Source organism: Corvus cornix, chromosome Z (genome assembly GCF_000738735.6).
Source record: "Corvus cornix cornix isolate S_Up_H32 chromosome Z, ASM73873v5, whole genome shotgun sequence".
Taxonomy (NCBI): domain Eukaryota; kingdom Metazoa; phylum Chordata; class Aves; order Passeriformes; family Corvidae; genus Corvus; species Corvus cornix.
In genome coordinates, this window is record NC_046357.1 from 59,741,865 (window position 1) to 59,760,047 (window position 18,183).

At 37.5% G+C, this 18,183-nt stretch overlaps 1 protein-coding gene across 20 annotated transcripts in view; it reads left to right on the forward strand.

Moving 5' to 3' along the window:
- The window catches only part of MPDZ (multiple PDZ domain crumbs cell polarity complex component), a 101,944-nt gene that overhangs the window by 14,847 nt on the left and 68,914 nt on the right, over positions 1-18,183 (forward strand). For 18 of the 20 annotated variants that reach the window (XM_039566522.1, XM_039566520.1, XM_039566524.1 and 15 more), the window contains 9 exons: positions 908-1,129; positions 2,067-2,206; positions 4,188-4,401; positions 6,660-6,788; positions 8,006-8,209; positions 10,906-11,020; positions 13,321-13,409; positions 15,817-16,012; positions 17,317-17,415. In XM_039566522.1, coding sequence (XP_039422456.1) covers positions 908-1,129; positions 2,067-2,206; positions 4,188-4,401; positions 6,660-6,788; positions 8,006-8,209; positions 10,906-11,020; positions 13,321-13,409; positions 15,817-16,012; positions 17,317-17,415 — 1,408 coding nt within the window. The remainder of the gene's footprint in view (positions 1-907; positions 1,130-2,066; positions 2,207-4,187; positions 4,402-6,659; positions 6,789-8,005; positions 8,210-10,905; positions 11,021-13,320; positions 13,410-15,816; positions 16,013-17,316; positions 17,416-18,183) is intronic. The other 2 variants (XM_039566525.1, XM_039566537.1) reach the window with 1 other exon arrangement.

An 18,183-nucleotide genomic window follows, 5' to 3' on the forward strand; every position in this document is an offset into this window, starting at 1 on the left:
GGTTTCTGTGTTGTGATGCAGAATGCTAGAAAGTGTGCATCATAAAACTATGAAAAGTGTTTGAAATTGCAATATGATGGTTAGTGTGCTAGGCAAGTATGAAGCAAATTTATCTGGAGTAAAGCAGTACCAATTGACAGTCCACAGGCAAGTGGGACGAAGGGCACATGAGGGTTTCTGCTTCACCTGAGCTTTGTATTGCCAGCAGCCATTCATTTGATTGCTTGGCACAGGTCTGCTTGAAAAGAAGTGATTTACTGTGGCTGTGCTAAATGGAGAATTTTCTTACTTTCTTTTCTGTTCTAAGAAAAGTGTGTTGTAAAGTCTGTCTGTGTGAATATATGATTTTGACTTTCAGATCAGCCTAGTGATTTTAGCCTTGTTCAGTAATCTTATATTTAATCCTAGCTCATGCAGATAGTCACGTTGGTAGCTATAGTACATAGTGATGCGGAAACTCTGACCAGTGAAATTTGTTTTCTGTGTAGCTGTGAGATTTCCTTATTTTTTCATCAATATACACATACTTTTTCTTTTTCTTGTAAAATAACTGTGGGGGTTTTTTTCCTTAAATACTGATACTTAGAAAAAGTTTGTTCCTACTTGTTTACCTCTAACACTGTGGTGGAATTTTTCAAGATGCTATGTTGATGGGAACTGAAGAATTTTAGACAGTGTGGAAAATAATTTTAGGTTGTTCTCATCAATTACTTTTGTGTTTTATGCTTGTAGTTCACAACTTTACATTGAGTATAAATATTGAAGATAATTTTTCTTCTTAACATGTCTGTTAAAAATTGCAAATTGGAATTTGAAGTACTTCTAATGATCAATTGGCTTATGATCTTACCTAATGAGAAGGTTTCTGCTGTGCCTATAGGTCCGTGTTGCCTTCAATCTTTTACAGGTAAACATTACACCTCCCATACATTCCAGTGGTGAATTCCCTCAGCTTCTCCATCATGGTGTGAACGTGGGGTCCTTGCCACTTAATGAGTCATATTTGTTGGCTCAGCAGAATGGCAGTCCAGCTAATGTGCTAGAAGCATCAATGAGATCCATTACGCCTCAGATTAATGGGAAGTTCTCTAGTGATGACTTTGAGCAGCTGATCAGAAACATGTCCCAGGTAACCTTGTCATATAATAACCACAAAATATGGATTACTGATTATCTGAAGATTAAGATACATGATATTTATTTAAAATCAATTGAGTTACTACACAAACCAGTGCTCACTTACTGTATAATATAAAAGTAACCTTTTAGTTTGAGAAACAATTAGTAGATGAGAAGGCAGTTGAAAAACTGGCCCTTATATTGTCACTTGTGAACTACTGTCCTTAGCTGACCAGTGTGTGTGTATTACAGATCAGCATGCCATTATTTTTCCATGCTCATTGTAGAATTGCTGCTCTGTGCATGAGGGAGATATACTATATGAGGGAGAGCGTGTTCTTGTATGCATAATTAATGAAAGCTAGTTCTGTGACTTTGTTGGAAATAAAGTGGAAAATTTTGACCTTGTTATGCATTGTTCTGTAATCTTACTACTTTCATGTAGTAGGCAAAAATGGTGCATGAGTCCCTTCAGTGGCTGGAGCTGGGAATGCCCAGGCATATATCCTAGGATTTATCTATTAATAATCTGTAATAGAGCAGCATTGGAGACATCTAATGGTGTTCAGGAGAGCCTTTTGAGTAGTCCAACTTTTTTTCATCTTTCTGAAATTCATCCTCTTTTCCTGGTTTTGCTTGAAAATTGTTCTGTACCCTCTAAAATAGATATATATCCTACTTCAGTCACTACCAAACCAAAACTCTTCATATTTATCTTTTATTTCCTGATTTCCTCTTCTGGGTTGTAATAATATTTATTTCTCAAATATTTTCTGTATGATAGCAAGAAATGGGAAATGAAAAACTCTGTTTCAGTTATTAACTTGTGTGGTCTTGCCCAGCTGTAGCTGTAATTAGAAATTAATTTCCGAGTTGTTTACCACATTTATTATTACTGCTTTTCAACGTTTTTAACCTTTGTTCATTTTCAACCTTTTGCTGAACAGGGTCGACTTGTTGAGACAATTGACCTTACTAAACCTCTAAGTGGTGGTCTGGGCTTCAGTGTTGTGGGACTCAAGAGTGAAAACAGGGGAGAACTAGGAATATTTGTGCAGGAAATCCAGGAGGGAAGTGTGGCGCATAGGTAAGATTACTACTGAATATTTTACTATACCAAGTGTTAATGTGACAATGCAGTTCAGTTGTGTTAGTGCTGTTACTTCTGTGGTACAATGGTGTGTTTCTCTCCATATTCTGAGCATCATTACAGATGTAAAATTACTTGCCACAATTTATGTAGTGTTGTAACAGGCATCGTATGAACTGTTCTCAATTTATGGAAACTACCAATGTCATTTCCCTGGGGTTTTTAAATAGGAAAAAAAGGGAAGCTACTGTTCTATGTCATTTCTTTTAAAGTTGGAATACGTATTTTGCTGTCCTTGAATTCACTGAAGAACAATATGATGCACAAAAGTCAGCTGTATCTGGCACTGTTACTTGTTAGGTAGAGTCCCATTGAGCAGGTGTGAAACCCAGCCTTAAAATCAAGCAAGTCTTGGCCTAAAGTCAGGGACATTCACAGAGCTATTCAGCTGATATTACAGAAGCTCAGCAATCATGATAGCTTGCTGAACTCAGATTCCACAACTAATGTTGAGAGAAATGCCCAAAGGAGTACACAAACTCAATGGTAAATGGCAGCAGCACTGGTTTACTGCAAACTGGTGAGGTGTGCCACTGATCAGGATCCTGGCCCAAACTGCTTTGTGGTATACTCTGTATTTTGTGTGGGGAGGCTGAGTCATATTGGTGCTGTTTCTCACCATGCTTTAGGGAGAAATTTTCGGATTATTTGTGATCTGAGCACAGTAAGTCTAATAAGAACATGGGCAAGACAGACAAGAACATGGTCTACAGAGTTAATTGCAGTTAATCAGTTACAAAATGTGACATGCTTTCTATCTCTACAATATTTTTGGCTCTCCCTAAATTCCACTTTCTCTTTTTGTTTGTTTATTTTTGTTTTGGTTTAGGTGGTTTTTTTTGTTTCTTTTTTTTTTTTTCCTGTTTGTTTGTTTCCTTCCCATTTGAGAGGTATTTGCTTTTACTTCACTTACTGCTTGGAGGTGAGACCTATCTTTACTGAATCAGGCCCTGCCTGATTCACTGTCAAAAAAGGAACATTCAACAGCTGTTACAGGGCTTATAATAAGTTTTTGAGAACACTCTGAAAAACAGTTCAAATTCACAAGTGAAATGCTATGGGTTGAAGCTAAATAGTCTTTTTCCTGAGTGCTCTACCTCAGTTTCTACAGTGTAGGTGCTCACAAAAGCTGGAGTAGTAGAGATCCTTGTTTTCCTTGCTGCCCTTTGTTTTCAAAGCATTGCCACTTTGGGATGCAAAGAAGTAGTGGAGGAAAGAGAGGGTGATTCAACTGTGTAGGCTTCATACACTTCCTTTGGAGTAGATCTGGGGAAGGACTCAGTATGTAATTTTACAGTGACGCTTCCTTTGTCAGAAAGTGAAGGGGATTTTTTTGATTTGTTCAGGGCTTTTTTCCTCTTTTATAAAAGGGCTCTACTTTATCATTTTTGTTCTGTTTCTTTCTTTGTCCTTGCTTTTTTCTTTTTTTTTCTTTTTTTTTTCCCTTGTTTTTCAGCAAAACAAAGTTTGTTTCTGTAACATATTGATGAAAGTATGTTCCACTCCATGGTTTGATGAATATTCAGTATGGGCGCACTGAACAAAGTGGGGCACTTGGTCTGTAAAGCAAGAGGCTCAAAGTCAAGGATAAACATAAGTTCCCAGGCTGTGGTTGGGAGCGACTGAGATTAATATGCTTAGTCTCGCATGGGGGTTCAGGGAGAAGAAAGCTGGCTAGGGGGTAGTAGCCAGGGGAAAGTGGCAGTGGGATTAGCTTCAAAGGGAGTGATCACCAGGGTGCCACATCAGCTCCTTTCAGCAAAACTGCAGGGGGGGACTAAAAAAGTGGGGGGAATAGAGACCAGGTTATTAAAAATACTGGAAAATTGTCAAAATATTGCAATTTCTGTGGCAATGCTTCCTTGATTTTTCTTATTTATTTTGTCATCCCCTTTCCCCGTTTACACCTATGTGACAGAGATGGAAAGCTGAAGGAAGCAGATCAAATCCTTGCTATTAACGGACAAGCCCTTGATCAGACAATTACACATCAACAGGCTATCAGCATTCTGCAGAAAGCAAAAGATAATGTCCAGCTAGTTGTGGCTAGAGGCACTTTTCCTCAGCTCATCAGTCCTGTAGTTTCCCGATCTCCATCTGCTGCTAGCACAGTTTCAGCCCATTCCAACCCGGTGAGTATATCCCAAACGTCTGTGTATTCAGTTCTATGCAGTCATGTACTTACTGCATATAGTCTTTTGAGTTATTTTTTGTAACTTATATGTACATTACTTCACAGTTCTTGAGGTTTTTCTTCTGTTTATCTTTATTGTTCCTTTTCCCTACAAAGAGTAGAAAATAGTCAGGCTTTCTGGGGGAAAAATCTTTATCTTGGATGTATTCCTTCTTCCCATCTGTCAAATTATCTGTATCCACTAATGCAAATACAGCATGTTTACCTTAGTTGATTGATGTAATGACTAAGGCATGGACTCAGACCGGCAGGGAATCTGAGATATTTATTCAAAGGAGTGAAGCTGGTTTTTTACACTTCTTCAAGACCCAGTGTTTCCTTATATGGTATTTTTCACTAAGTGACCTATTACATTGCCATGTCAGTAACACACTTTCTTAATGTCCCTATATGGGGGTGATCACTCGCTGTCCACCCTGTTCGGGCAGGCACCTCTCCACAGGGCTCTGCCGTGTGGCATCTCCTCCCCCCAAGGTCAAGTGGAGATAAGTTTCTTTGTCCTGTCATGGTGTTCTGCAGGCACCTCCCACAGCCCGCAGTTCAATTCCATCCTGTCTCTTCCTACACTTGATGAAGCTATATTTTGAGGTTTCAGTAAACGGGATCTTTTTTTCTTTGCCTTCTGTTTGAGCAAAGAATTTTTGAGGCATTGTAATCTGATCTGCACCACCAGCTGGATGGGTGCTTTTGTGTTTGTTTCTCTGTTGTCTATTAGCATGGGGGCTCCAGTAAAGTTAAAAGATGCACTTAAGGACTCCCCAAAACACAGCCCTGCTACAATGCCTTTCTTTTGAGAGCTTTTGCACATCTAGGTGTAGACAACACAGTTCAGAAACATGGTGATAGTAACGTACTTTCTCTTCCTCTTATCTTACTCATGTAATGGCTTGTCCTGGGATGCAACAATTCATATTCAGTTTCTGTAGGTTTTGCTGTTCAGTCATCTGTGGCCCTTCTTTAAGGGAGTCAATTATCAGAAGTATAGAGAGCAATCAGTCTGGAAAAAGGAACTGTTCTAGTGTTTTTTAATCATTAGCATAAAACCTTTAGTGAAGGAATGTCAGAATTATTCTTTTTACCTGTGTGCAGGAGTGCAGCTGACTGACCTAACTTTTCCTGCCAGCACATGGGAGAAGCCTGTTCTCCTGCAGTATTGCTGTGGCACACTTCTTTCTCTATGCGATTGCCTCTGTATTCACTGAACAGTTTCCCTTGCTTGAAAAGATGCTCCTTACAAACATGCCACAGCTGATGCTGCTTTTTTTAGCATGCCTTTCCTGACTCTCGTGTTCTCTTTGCTTTCAAGTGCAGGACACTAGGAGCCATTCTTTTTCCTTCAGGCTTTGCTTGATCACCCTAGATTTATGTTAAGACTGAATTTCCAAACAGGTACCACAGGGCTTTGAATTTGCAATGCCTTGATTATTCCAAAATAAATGCTTATTTCAAGAGTGTACCTGGTGCAGCACCAGCTGCAGTTTTAAATTTCAGATGAGTTTGCTATGTGAGTTCTTCTTCAGGAGAAATAATACCATGAACTTCCAGCTGTCTGTTCAAGCAGTGCCCCATGCGAGCAAGTTAGCATCTGTCTTTCTTTCCGAGCAGTTTTGCTCCTGTCAGAACACAAAGTCTGTCATCAGAGCTACTTTATTCTAGTGCTGTTGCCATCAGACAACCCAGAAGTCTTTGTTCATTACATGGGGTAATTCTGCTGATACCTGCCTCACAATACTTGGTGCTGCTTTCATCCTTAAAAATACTGAATTGGGATTTTGCTTTCTCCTGTGCTTTGTTATAATGGCTGACGTGAACATGCACTTATCTGAAGATTTTAATTTCCAGTCCTTTGTGGTTTTCTAGCAGCAGTATTTTCTGACTGCAAAGGGGCATGAAGGTGGGCAGCCCTAGGTTGCTGCTTAAATTCATTCAGCAAGTTCTTAAAAGGTCTGACCCATTACCCAACTCTGGTTTTATGTAATATTACACCTAATAGTAATTGTTAAAAAGGTATTATATGTACATCTTCCTCCAACCTTCCATTCTCAGAAACAGGCTCAAGAAGTAAGAGAAAATAGTTCGCAAGTTCTAGCGTGTGTTAGCAGTTTGACTTGATAATCTTAAAGGTCTTTTTACACCTGAACAATTCTATGATTCTATGTTTTTAATCATTTACAAGCTTATATTTATTCCTTGTAGGTTCACTGGCAGCATGTGGAGACCATAGAGTTGGTGAATGATGGCTCAGGTCTGGGATTTGGGATAGTGGGAGGAAAGTCAACTGGAGTGATTGTTAAAACCATCCTCCCAGGAGGGGTGGCTGATCAGGTAAATTCAACCTACCTCTTTGTTACTGTTCAGTAAGGTGTGAAGTTACTCTTTACTTTCATGGTCAGACCAAATAGTGGTAGCTTTTATCCAAATAAATGTAAAAAAAAGAAACAGTAATTACTGAAATTTTTCCTCTGTAAAGGTGTGTTTAGTGCAGGAGTCTCTGCATTTAAATGTTAAAGATGGATTAGGCTCTAAATCACATTTTCAAATCTGTAACATTATATATGTTTTGTGCATATGCATTTAGAGTCTTAATTCTTTCATGAATGTGCTGGTTGTAATCAGGGGTAGAGGGTACACCAAACATTGACTTGCTGTGCCCTAACAGCTAAGAGCATCTGCTTTTCTCCACTGAGCTTACTGAAGCTTGGAGCAGGTATGTGGCTTCATGTGTCTGCTTCAAGACACAGGCTTTGCTCTTGCCTGAAGGGCTCATGTGAATTGAATTTGGTTATCACAGCTTATTTTAAGCTTGTTCATTGGACAGGTACCTAGGACTGCACTAATGATGGTCAAGGGTTGAATAGGCATAGAGACTGGTCAATCTTCCAACAAAAGCAGTAGAGGTCTGATAACAGGGCTTGGACATGCATGAACAGGATTTACTGCTGCTCTCTTTTCCCTGAACCAGTAGATAGGTTCCTTTTACAAGCCTGTCTCTGTAATACTCATCATATGACCTAAATTCATGTGAAGTTTTTTATTAATTAAGGGTAAATCAGTAAGAGAGTAAACCAGTGTAAAGCAATACAGATAGCTGGATCACAGTAAGAGAGAAATTAATTTTATTTTGAAGTCGTGGTTAATCCTGTTACTACTACTACTAGCAGTTTTTTTAGTAGCAGTGCAAAGCTGAATATATGTTTGCATGATGTCTTTTGGAAGTGTGCTTGGAAATGAAACCCAAAGTTCTGCCATCTACATGCAGTTGTTAAACACCAGTAGGAGTAACCATAGCTAAATACAATTTTTCTCTGTGCTTGTGTGACATCTTGAAAAAGGATCTCCTGGATATTTCTGGGGAAATTACAAGTAACATTAGTGAGCCATTAGGCAACCTTTTGTTTTCTGTGTTACCAAGATATTGACTTGGCATCCAAAAAAAGTTGCCTGATTCATATGTCTTAAAAGTGACTAAAGCTATGTGCTCTTTTTCTAATTGTATGGTAAATGGGAGAAATGGCATTTTTTCATCATTATTTTTCCTTCAGCATGGGAGATTGTGTAGTGGAGATCACATCTTGAAAATTGGTGATACAGACCTAGCTGGAATGAGCAGTGAGCAGGTGGCACAAGTTCTAAGGCAGTGTGGAAATAGAGTGAAACTGCTAATTGCAAGAGGTCCTGTTGAGGAGCCACCTCTACCAGCAGTTCCTCCAGGTACACCAGTACCAACCTCTACAGCAGAGAAACAGGTAAGCAACAGTGAACATATGCAACCCATTGCAAACTTCCTTTCTTTTTAACTCCTATTTGAATGTCTTTTGTGTTTATGTTCTCAAAATCTCGGATTTTCTTCCCCAGTAGCACTATTCTCATCTGACAATCTAGGAGAATTTAATTGTAATGAGTTTGTAGTGCAAGGAACTGTATTCTTGAAGACTTTTGGGATTATGGTTTAGGACTTCCATAAATACAATCTGATTAACAACTTGTTCTGGGTTGCTTGTAAGGGTATGTTATTATATTGGGACAACTGAAGCAACACAGTCTTTTGTTCGGACAGAACTAGTTGACTATTTAGCATTTCTCTGTCTGCCTGCCTTTTTTCTTTCCATATAGTTTCATCTGTTCATCACAACTTTCCTCTCTATGCCAACCAGCACACAGACGCTAATTCTTCCCTACATCGCCTGGCATTGCTCATTTGCTAGATGTTTACTAAAAAAAGTCAGCCAGCTGCTACCCTTACTCCCCTGATGATAATTGTACTCTGTATTGTTACTCATCTACAACTCTCAGCCACTTAAAAAATGCTGTAAATATTATCATGACTTGTCAGCTCAAAACCTCTACAAAATAGGTAATTTGCATGTTTGTAACAGAGTCTGGTTTCATGGGAGTCAGAAACAGTACTGTTTTGCTACATATGGCTATGATCAGATACATTAAAATGTGAGTATCTGAAGTAAATTTATGACAGAAGAAAAAGTTTGTTGTTTTTGAGCCTACCCCAGACAGAATTTTTTGTTTTACTTTTTCCTGTAGTTTTTCTACACATTTTCTTCCCAGTTACAATGTAGATTTGAGATAAGTCACGTCAGAAGAGAAAATGTCCTTGCAATTTACGCATGATTGTTATCCAACAATTTATGATGGTGATACTATCATTTTGTCTCTGTCCATTATAATGATATCTGTGAAAACCTAACATGTATTCATCCCCTTTTGTAGCTGTAAGGCAAAGAAAGTTAATTTTAACATGGAGGTTCCTGAGCATTGAAGAGGAGACACAAACTGGTACTTTGGTGTGCTTACAGCACTCAGAGGTGTAAAACCTTTCTGCATTTTAGATAAAGGGATTGATAATTAGCCCTGCTATTTCTTGTCTGAAATGCATCTCTCAAAATAAATTGAATTTGGTAATTTAATCTGTGTATATTTCTATAGTATTTGCCTTTTTGAGGTTATGTGATGCAATGTTAAAAGATGTATCTGCAGCTGCAGAAAAAATACGATTTCTAGGACTGACGAAATAGCTCAAAGCAGCAAAGGGGCACAATTTGAGGTTTTTGCCACCTTCCCAATTTCCATACTTTTCAATACCTCTTTCCTGGTACTTATGTACTGGCAGGAGGCAGGCTATTTTTGAACTGCTTCTGCTTATACAAAGTCACATTCTTGGAAGGAGCACCTTTTTAACTCATGCAAGACTCATTGATTTGGGTCTGGAGTGAAGATGGTGATGTGAACAACTTGGTTTTTTAGTTTCTTCCTGTCAAATATGGTTTGGGTGGAGTCTTCGTGATGCTCTTAAAACTATTATTGAGACCAGAATGGCTTTGCAAAATGGGCACTTCTTGTCATATTACCTGCAGATGTCTATCCTGTAAAAATTCATGAAGCTGTAGAAGTTGGATCTTTTTTAGTGGCATTAGCTGTGGCCAAAATAATCCTGTGTTTTCAAACAGAGGGATGGTTAATGCAGTAGAAATTTATTTTTCTTGTGTTTAATTTGGTTTCTGGTGGAGTTGCTCGGATAAAACGCTCAAGTCAGATTCTTTTTTAGCAAGTACCATCATAGCTCTCCTGAAGTCTTTTTCAGCGCATACTTATCTAGTCAAACTGGGTTTAGTTACTATCTGCCTGCTTGCCATATTGGCACTTAAAAAAAATGTTAGCTGCTGTTTGGCACGCAGAAAGAACAGAATACAAACTTTCAATACAAACCCCCTATTGTTAAAATAGGATTTTAATATGTATTCCATTTTCATTAACAACAATAATTAATTAACCCCAAAATTAATTGTTATTGAAATTCAGAGAGTTATAGCAGGTATTAATGGAGATTGTAATTACTTAGCTAGCTGAAAGTATTAACTGCTATGTGCTAAAACACAATTCTTAAGTTTTCAAAAGCAAGAGGTGTAATTGCCTCACTAGTGACAGCTTTTAGTATATTTTAAACTTGACAAGTTTTAAGAAGATACATATAGTTAATGAAGAGAAATTTAAACAAATAGAATGCAAAATGCAATTCAGAATTTTTTTCTTCTTTTTGATAACACAGCAGTCTAAAGCTAGTTCCGAGGAGGTCCCAGAAAGGCAGCAAGCTACATATTAATGTACATATATATGTAACTTACTGTAAAAGAAATTAATTGTTCATTTTGTACAAATTTCACCAGTCATTTTAGTAATTGTTTTGATAGATTAGAGGTAATATCCCAGAGCAGTAGGGTGGGGAGGACATGACCTGCCCTACATTGCTTTACCATGAGGAATGTTACCTATTTCTTGCTTCTCTGATGAACAGCAAATAAGGACATATGCAAATTCCATACTTCCTTTTTTATGTTTGTATCTAATTTTGCGTGTTACTGACAATAAAGAATGTGGTGTAACCTTAAAGAAAATTAAGCTTCCTTTCTAATTATGCTTTTCTTATTAGGATGATGCTTCTGTTGATAGCTTTGAAGATGGGGAGAAATTCAATGTTGAACTCACTAAAAACAACCAGGGTTTAGGAATAACTATTGCTGGTTACATTGGAGACAAGACATCAGGTAATTGTTGATTCCTGCACTTTAGTATGCAGTCTATTGCATACTATGGTGTATGTACATCAAAGACTTAATTTTGGAATAGCTTCTATTAAAGGAACACTTACCCATCTAAAATCTATTTGTAGTTTGTAAAGGAAAAAGAATAAAAGCAATCGATATTATAAAATCCCACCTCAGTATTTTTAAATCAGTTTTTATCTTCACGTTCGGCTAAAGCTTGTGCTTACGTGTTTTTGAAAAACTGTCGTAAAATAGGTTGAGGCCTTTTTGTTAGAACTAGCCTTCTTACAAGACAACACAGTAGAATTCTGAGTAGTTTTAAGAGGTATTGTTATTAATTTTTAAACAATGTGCATAATGCAGCTGGCACATCAAGAACTCTTTACTGATCTCTTGATATAATAAATGTTTCTTTACCTGTGGGCTGTGGCAGACAATAAATATATTTATTTAAAGAAATAAATATGTAAATGTTCGTGTATGGTTGTTTATTTTTACTTTGTAATTTCCACTACATTTTTCAGAAAAATTATTCAGAACTGTGTTAGGCCTCCCTAGGGGAAATTGGCAAATTCGGTATTGCTAGGCAGGGATGTTTGTTCAATGTGCCGTAAAACTTCTCAAAGATCTGTTGGTTTGACTTGTATCCACATGTATATTGTTTGAAAAATGTATGGATAGGTACAAGCTATGTTATTGGAAATTTATAGCTATAATTTGTTGGATTAGAAAAACTGGACTAGACAATCACAGTTTGTGTAGGTCCACTCTTTAGCAGCTTCCAGTTGAATCCTCAAAAGACAAATTAAGGTGTAGAGCATGCAATAGATCTGAGAGCATATTTTAATTGATTTAGTGTTTGGGTATGAAATTACTGTGCTGCATGTAACTATGTTAGAGAATATTCTTGTTTTAGGAACTAATTAGGTAACTCAATTTTGTGACTTATCAGTTGCAGAACAACTTTGCTGTCAGAGAAGCAGCAATAAAACTACTGGACAACAAGTACCATGGCTGAATTTTTTGTGAATGACAAATAACTTGTCATGTTATCATACAGCTGTTGCAGGATATAAAAATGCTTGGAAGTTGGGACGACCAGTGATGTAATTATGCACTAAACCTGGGCAAACAACTGCTTAACAAAACCCCGACTCCTCCTCCCCCCACCAAAAAAAACCCAGCAAAAAAAAAGAAACTTGTCAATGAGGTGACTTAAATATATATGTAATCTTATTTTTCCTAAATTGAATTGAGTCATTAGCCCTCCTTCCTTATAACTTTTGTCATATAGAGGCCCAGCTAAAAGTTAGCTTGAGGTTTGCAAAGGCTCTGACAGCTTTTAAAATGCATTTTGTAGTGGATTATCTTCACATCAAGCATATTCATTTTACAGAGTGGGAACATTTGTTCAGAGAGAGTAGATACTGTTAAGATTTCTGATACCAGTGTTGCAGGCCTGTGACCATCAGAATGATTTCATGCCAGTTTACGCTGTTATTTTTCCTGTTTTCATGTAAGCTGTGCAAAATGTGCATGTAGGAACTCAATATATTTTCACTTTATTGAGCTGTAGAAGTTCTTTCAAAGGCAAGTGTGATTTTCCTGAAATGTTTTCCTTTAGTAAATGTCCCTTCTGTAGTTGTTTTCTATATATTGCTTTTCCTTCTGATTCAAAAGTAGTAACTAGTTAGTAGCTAAAATGTTTCTGTTTTGATCGGGGGTTTTTTTGTTTCATTTTGTTGTTCTGGGGTTTTTAAAACTTTGTGTCCTTTTATCAAATACTGATAACTGCAGTTAAAAGCTGATTCAAATGTAGTCCTGTTTGCTTATAATTTTCTCAATTTGACTCTCCAAACATGCTTTTTCTTAAATGGTTATTAAGTACATAGAAAAATCAGAAATTGCAAGATTAGTGTGTTCAAGCTGAGTTTTCTGTCCAAATCTGGAAAAAGTCAGAGATACGGTTTTTGTCAATGTTGGTTTCAATGTTTAGATTAAAGTAAGTTACAATATTTCTTGTTTTGCAGCAACAATTGTGAATTTGAGATTGTAAGATTTTGAATGAAATCTGCTCCAACGCAAGCAGACATTAATCTGGGTCATTCTTTTCAAAAATAATAATAATATGTATGTTTTTCTTAAATCATTACTTTCTTTATGATTCTTTTATTATCTTACTTAGAGCTTGTGTTTTCTTTTTTTTTTTCCCCTTGCTTTGACTGATGCCTTTAGTTGCATTATTTAAATTGTTTCTTAATAACTTAGTTAACTTAATTTTTCCTGTTTCTTCATCGCAGAAGCTTCTGGTATCTTTGTGAAAAGCATTACAAAAGGCAGTGCTGTTGAACATGATGGCAGAATCCATGTGGGAGATCAAATTATAGTTGTAAGTAAACACAGGAAGAAGTGAGATCACTTGTCTACAAAACTCTGCTTCTTTAAGTTGTAAAGAAAGGCTCATTTAGTGCTTGCTTAAAATATTTACTGTCAGTGTTGCAATTCTTAGTCCTTTTTTAACAGATTATCTCATTGCATGTTTTCTGCACATATGCTACCTGCACATAACTTGTATTTCTTAAAAAAATCTGTTTTGTATGTGAGATTATATCATTGTATATCCTCTTTATCAGTAGGAGGTTAGTAAGTGTGAAATTTCAAAGTTTGATTCAAATCGAGCAACTGCTTTCAAAATGGTTTAAAAAATGTGTCAATAAAGTTTTAGGTGTTCAGAGAAAGAAGAACATATTTTCATCTGTAAGCTGTTGGTTGTGTGGTGGAAATCAGGTCCTGAATGCAGGGAGTGCATTTTTGTGTCTCTCATAGATCTGTCCTTGCATTTGTGTGAAGACAGCACTAAGAACAGGTTACGAACTCTTTCCAAAAGTGTCCACATGTTTGTTTGTGGAAGTATGTGTCTTTTTTGTAATGATTTATATGCTGAGTACAAATGGCTAAAATGAATTATTCCGAAGTTTGTTTTCTTCTACTGATAACGCAGAAGGAGAAAATTATTTGAGTGATCTCAGACACCGAAGAATAATAAACATTTTTTAAATATGGTTTGTTTAAGTGCAGAGGAAAAGTTAAATAGTCCCAGCTGATTTTTAGTTACTTTATATTTAGAAGAATTTGAGACATGGATGACAAATGACTAATGGTCCAGGGGATCCATTCCTCATGTAGGAGGAATTAAAATAATGAAGTATATGTGTTGTGTAGATAGGCAGAAACAAATACAGAAGTCAAGGAACATAGTATTGTAAGAAGTATTTAAGAAATTTAAGGCCCTGTGGGGTAGATGTAGAAATAATGGGATATTGTGGAGTTTGCAAGGAGAAGAATAAAATGTGGTGGGTGCTAGGGATAATGGGATAGAATTAAGAAATGCCAAAGTTTTGAATTTCAGAAAAAAACCTCTGAGTTAATAAGATAGTCAAATAGTCTCAAACAGAGGAGGCCAAAATTTTATTCTTTAAAATATTAAAATGATGACCCATCAATAACATCTGATTTGTTGCAACAGTGTTTTATTTGGAAATTGGACTTCATGGTGTTCATTAGTAGACTTCTCTGTATCTGAGTTTACTTGACCTCAGAATGAGTGCTCTCTGTAGGTCTTTCTACCACAGTGGATCGATGTGTCTCTCCTTACTCTCCTCTCTCCAGAACTCCTAGCCATGGCTGTGTTGGTTTATTCACCCAGTATTTTCTCTTCGGAGGTAGGGATGGCTGAAGTGGTTGAGCAGAAAGGCTGCACAATATGCCCTGCACAGCACATGCTGTATCCTCTCCCACCTTGCAGAGCAGATCTTCCTGGCTGCACCATGGTGGGCACTCCTCCCCTCTTTGCTGTGGTGCTGGTTGTCACCTAGCTGTGGGGTACTTCAGTGGGAGTGCTTAGCATATCCAGTTACATAAAGTTGTACAGGTTTTGTTCTTGCTTGTCAGGATTTCCAGGATTGTCCCAGGATTAAGGTGTGCACGAGATGTCACTGAGATGATTTATTGCTGAATCAGTCTCATGTTTATTGTAGGTTGAGACAGCAGAGTCATTACGAACAGCATCTCTAATATCAAAGGCAGTAGTTACAGTAACAATAGCAGAAGTGGTAGGCCTGGAAGCAGCAGCAGGTACAGATGCCAGGTAGCAGCAACTCAGTGAGGTAGCAACAGCTTGCTGAAGAAGCAGCAGCCTGCCTCACTATCTCTCTACAAGGCTTTTTATAACTTTTTTAGCCAATAAGCAAATGCCACAAAGCTTGCTACACATTTGTACCAATCAACAGTGTATAATTTGCTGCAATGCATACTTTCTTATCCAATAAACATATTGCTATTATAGCCTATTGCACAAGCTTACACTAATACATCTTAACTTTCTAGGAAACTTTATTATTAAACTCAAGACTCTTTACTCTTTTATTTATCACTATTATTTCTTGTATAAAGTATATTTTTACTACATTTCTATTCTTATAAGGCATATTTATTTCGAAACTACAAAACTGCATTTGCTTTAGTTTTGCAAAAGCTTATTGCTCTAAGTCAGGCAGTTTTCGCCAAGGCTGCAGATCGAAACATATATCCATTTCTACCTGCTCAAGCACAATGTCGTTTATGTATTCTGTCAGCACCTGCGGGCTCTCTGTGAGAGAGCTCCCTGCAACTTCATTTCCCACACTTGCTCCTCCACTTGCTTTTTGCTTAGGCTAACAGATGCTAAGAGCTCACTGCATTGTTTTGCCCTGAACTTTTTCTTCCTGGGTGAACTGAAAAGCTGCTTAATCCTGCAGGTGGATGGAACAAATCTTCAGGGTTTTACTAACCAGCAAGCAGTTGAAGTTTTGCGGCACACAGGACAAACAGTTCGGCTCACTTTGATCAGAAGAGGTCTTAAGCAGGAAAATCATATTCCATCCCAGGAGGACTTCAGTGCTCCTGTTGAAAAGGACTTACTCTTCCAAACAATGGATAGTACTACAGCCAAAGGTAATTAAAACTGGCTTTTCTGTAAAGTTGGCTTGAAACATTTTTCTTCTCAAATGCAAACTGGAAATAAAACAGGCCAGAGTAATTCTGGGTACCTATTACAGATGGCAGAGCTGCTGTGCAAAGCTGCTGCACATGAGGGTGGAATTTTGTCTACTGTCGTTTGATTAATCTTTTAGACACAGTGGTATTATTTGCTACATTTTCAAAGTGAGTGTTGAAAGTTCTCTCCTGGATTGCACTTCTGGCTGAATTGCTTCAAGACTTTGATCCTGCAAATTTTTGAATGGTAAGAAGGCAGCAAATGTTTTATTCATGCTCAAGAGTGCATTCAAAAGGAAGCAGAGAAAGACCCTCCTTGATGAGCATAACCAATGTCATCCCCTTTCACTCTTGTTACAAGCCTCAGGTATGAGAGGAGTAGCCTGTATTTAGAAGCTGATAGGGTATTGACAATGATGTGTAAAATGTTCAGAAGCCAAAGACCAGTATTAATTTGGCTGCTGATGACATGAGATTAGTGCAGGTTTAACTTGCATATTCTGCACATATTTGAGTATATGTGCCAGATCTTGAAAGTCAGTGTGTTTAAACACAAGATACCCTGCACAAGGGCTGGAAGCACAAAGCAGCTGCTTGTGTTGTAATTTGGTGTCAGTGAAAGTATGTCACAAATAGTCAACGGATGCCTAATCCCCACCTTGCACAAGATTTTCAAAGACCCGCTAGCGTGTTACCTGTATGTCATCCTCTCACTCCTACCTTTAATAAGAAATATAGATGAAATGTTCAGAATGCTGTTTCTCTAGCCAGCAGGTGTTCAAGACATCTGACAGGCAGAAACATACGTAACAGAACTTGATGGTAGGAGGGGTTTTCTACATATGAAAAGTGTGCCAGGTGTGCAGATCTCCAAGTCTGTAGCATTTATGTTTTCAGTGTCAGCTTTCTGAATTGCACGAAGGAAAAGAAATAAATTAATACAAGATTGCTAAAAGATGTTATATTTAGATATATTTTCTTTCAGTCATAGAAATGCAGGTACTGATAGTTGTGCTGGGTTTTTTGTTGGTTTTTTTTCCATTGAAAACTCACTGGAGAAGGCAAAGCATTAATAGAAGACAGTGTCTTTGAAATGTGATTTTTCTTGTGGGCCCATCATGCCAGATTTCATTTGCCAAATATGGGTACTCTGAAGTCCAGTGAAGAAGAGAGTTGGTGCCCCAGAGCATACCTGTGAGCTTGATGAGTATTAAACATACAAAATAGCTAAATAGCTGAAAAGATTTCTTCTTTTTTTTCAGATAACAATGAAATAGAACAGGCGTCCCCATCACTGTCATGCAGTGCCAGTGTGGTAAATATTGGAGATGACATGAAACAACAGGAAACAGGTTCTCAAGGTTTAATATTTTATTTTGTGAAAGTGCACTTCAGTGGGCTTACACAAAGATCAGGTGTTTTGTGTGTCTTTCCATCTTCTGTGCATTCTGTAGCTGAGGTAGAACTACAAAGTCAAAGTAGTTGTACATTTAATCGTGTACTCTTGATCATGAGTGCTGTAGGAGCAGGACTACCATATGTGCCTGCAAGTAATTACGTGCTGAAGATGTCACATGAAGCAGTCTGCTTTGGCTACTTGCTCAGCCCTCTCCTAGTCTAGGTTTGCATAGCTACTCTTTTTAGTCTAGTCTAGAAAAAAACCCTTTTCCTCCCCATTCCCCATTATCTTTACAATATCTTACTGCCCAGCTACAGTTCCAGGGCTTCTACATCTTCTGACAAATTTCCTTTTAACAAATTCTTGGGTTTACATTTATTTCAATCTGTATTGTCTGATAGTGTTTGAAATTCAGTCAGTTCTGGTGCACTGGTATTTTCCAAATTTTCCCATACACTTTGTCAAAATTTTTATTTCCTAATGGGTATTTTTTTCCTGCTTGAGCTCCTAGAACACTGTTCTGCATTTCAGAAGTCCTGTGTGATGATATGTTTTTCAGATTCAGACATAACTTGATGTGTTAACTTGATGTGTAACATTTTTGTGCTTCCAGAGTAAAAAGGGGAACTGAAAAGTTCTGCAAAATGTATCTTTTCATAAATTACGCTTTTTGATTTTCCTGGATAGCTGAAGGCATTTCTTTTTAATGTATTTCCTTCAGATACTGTGT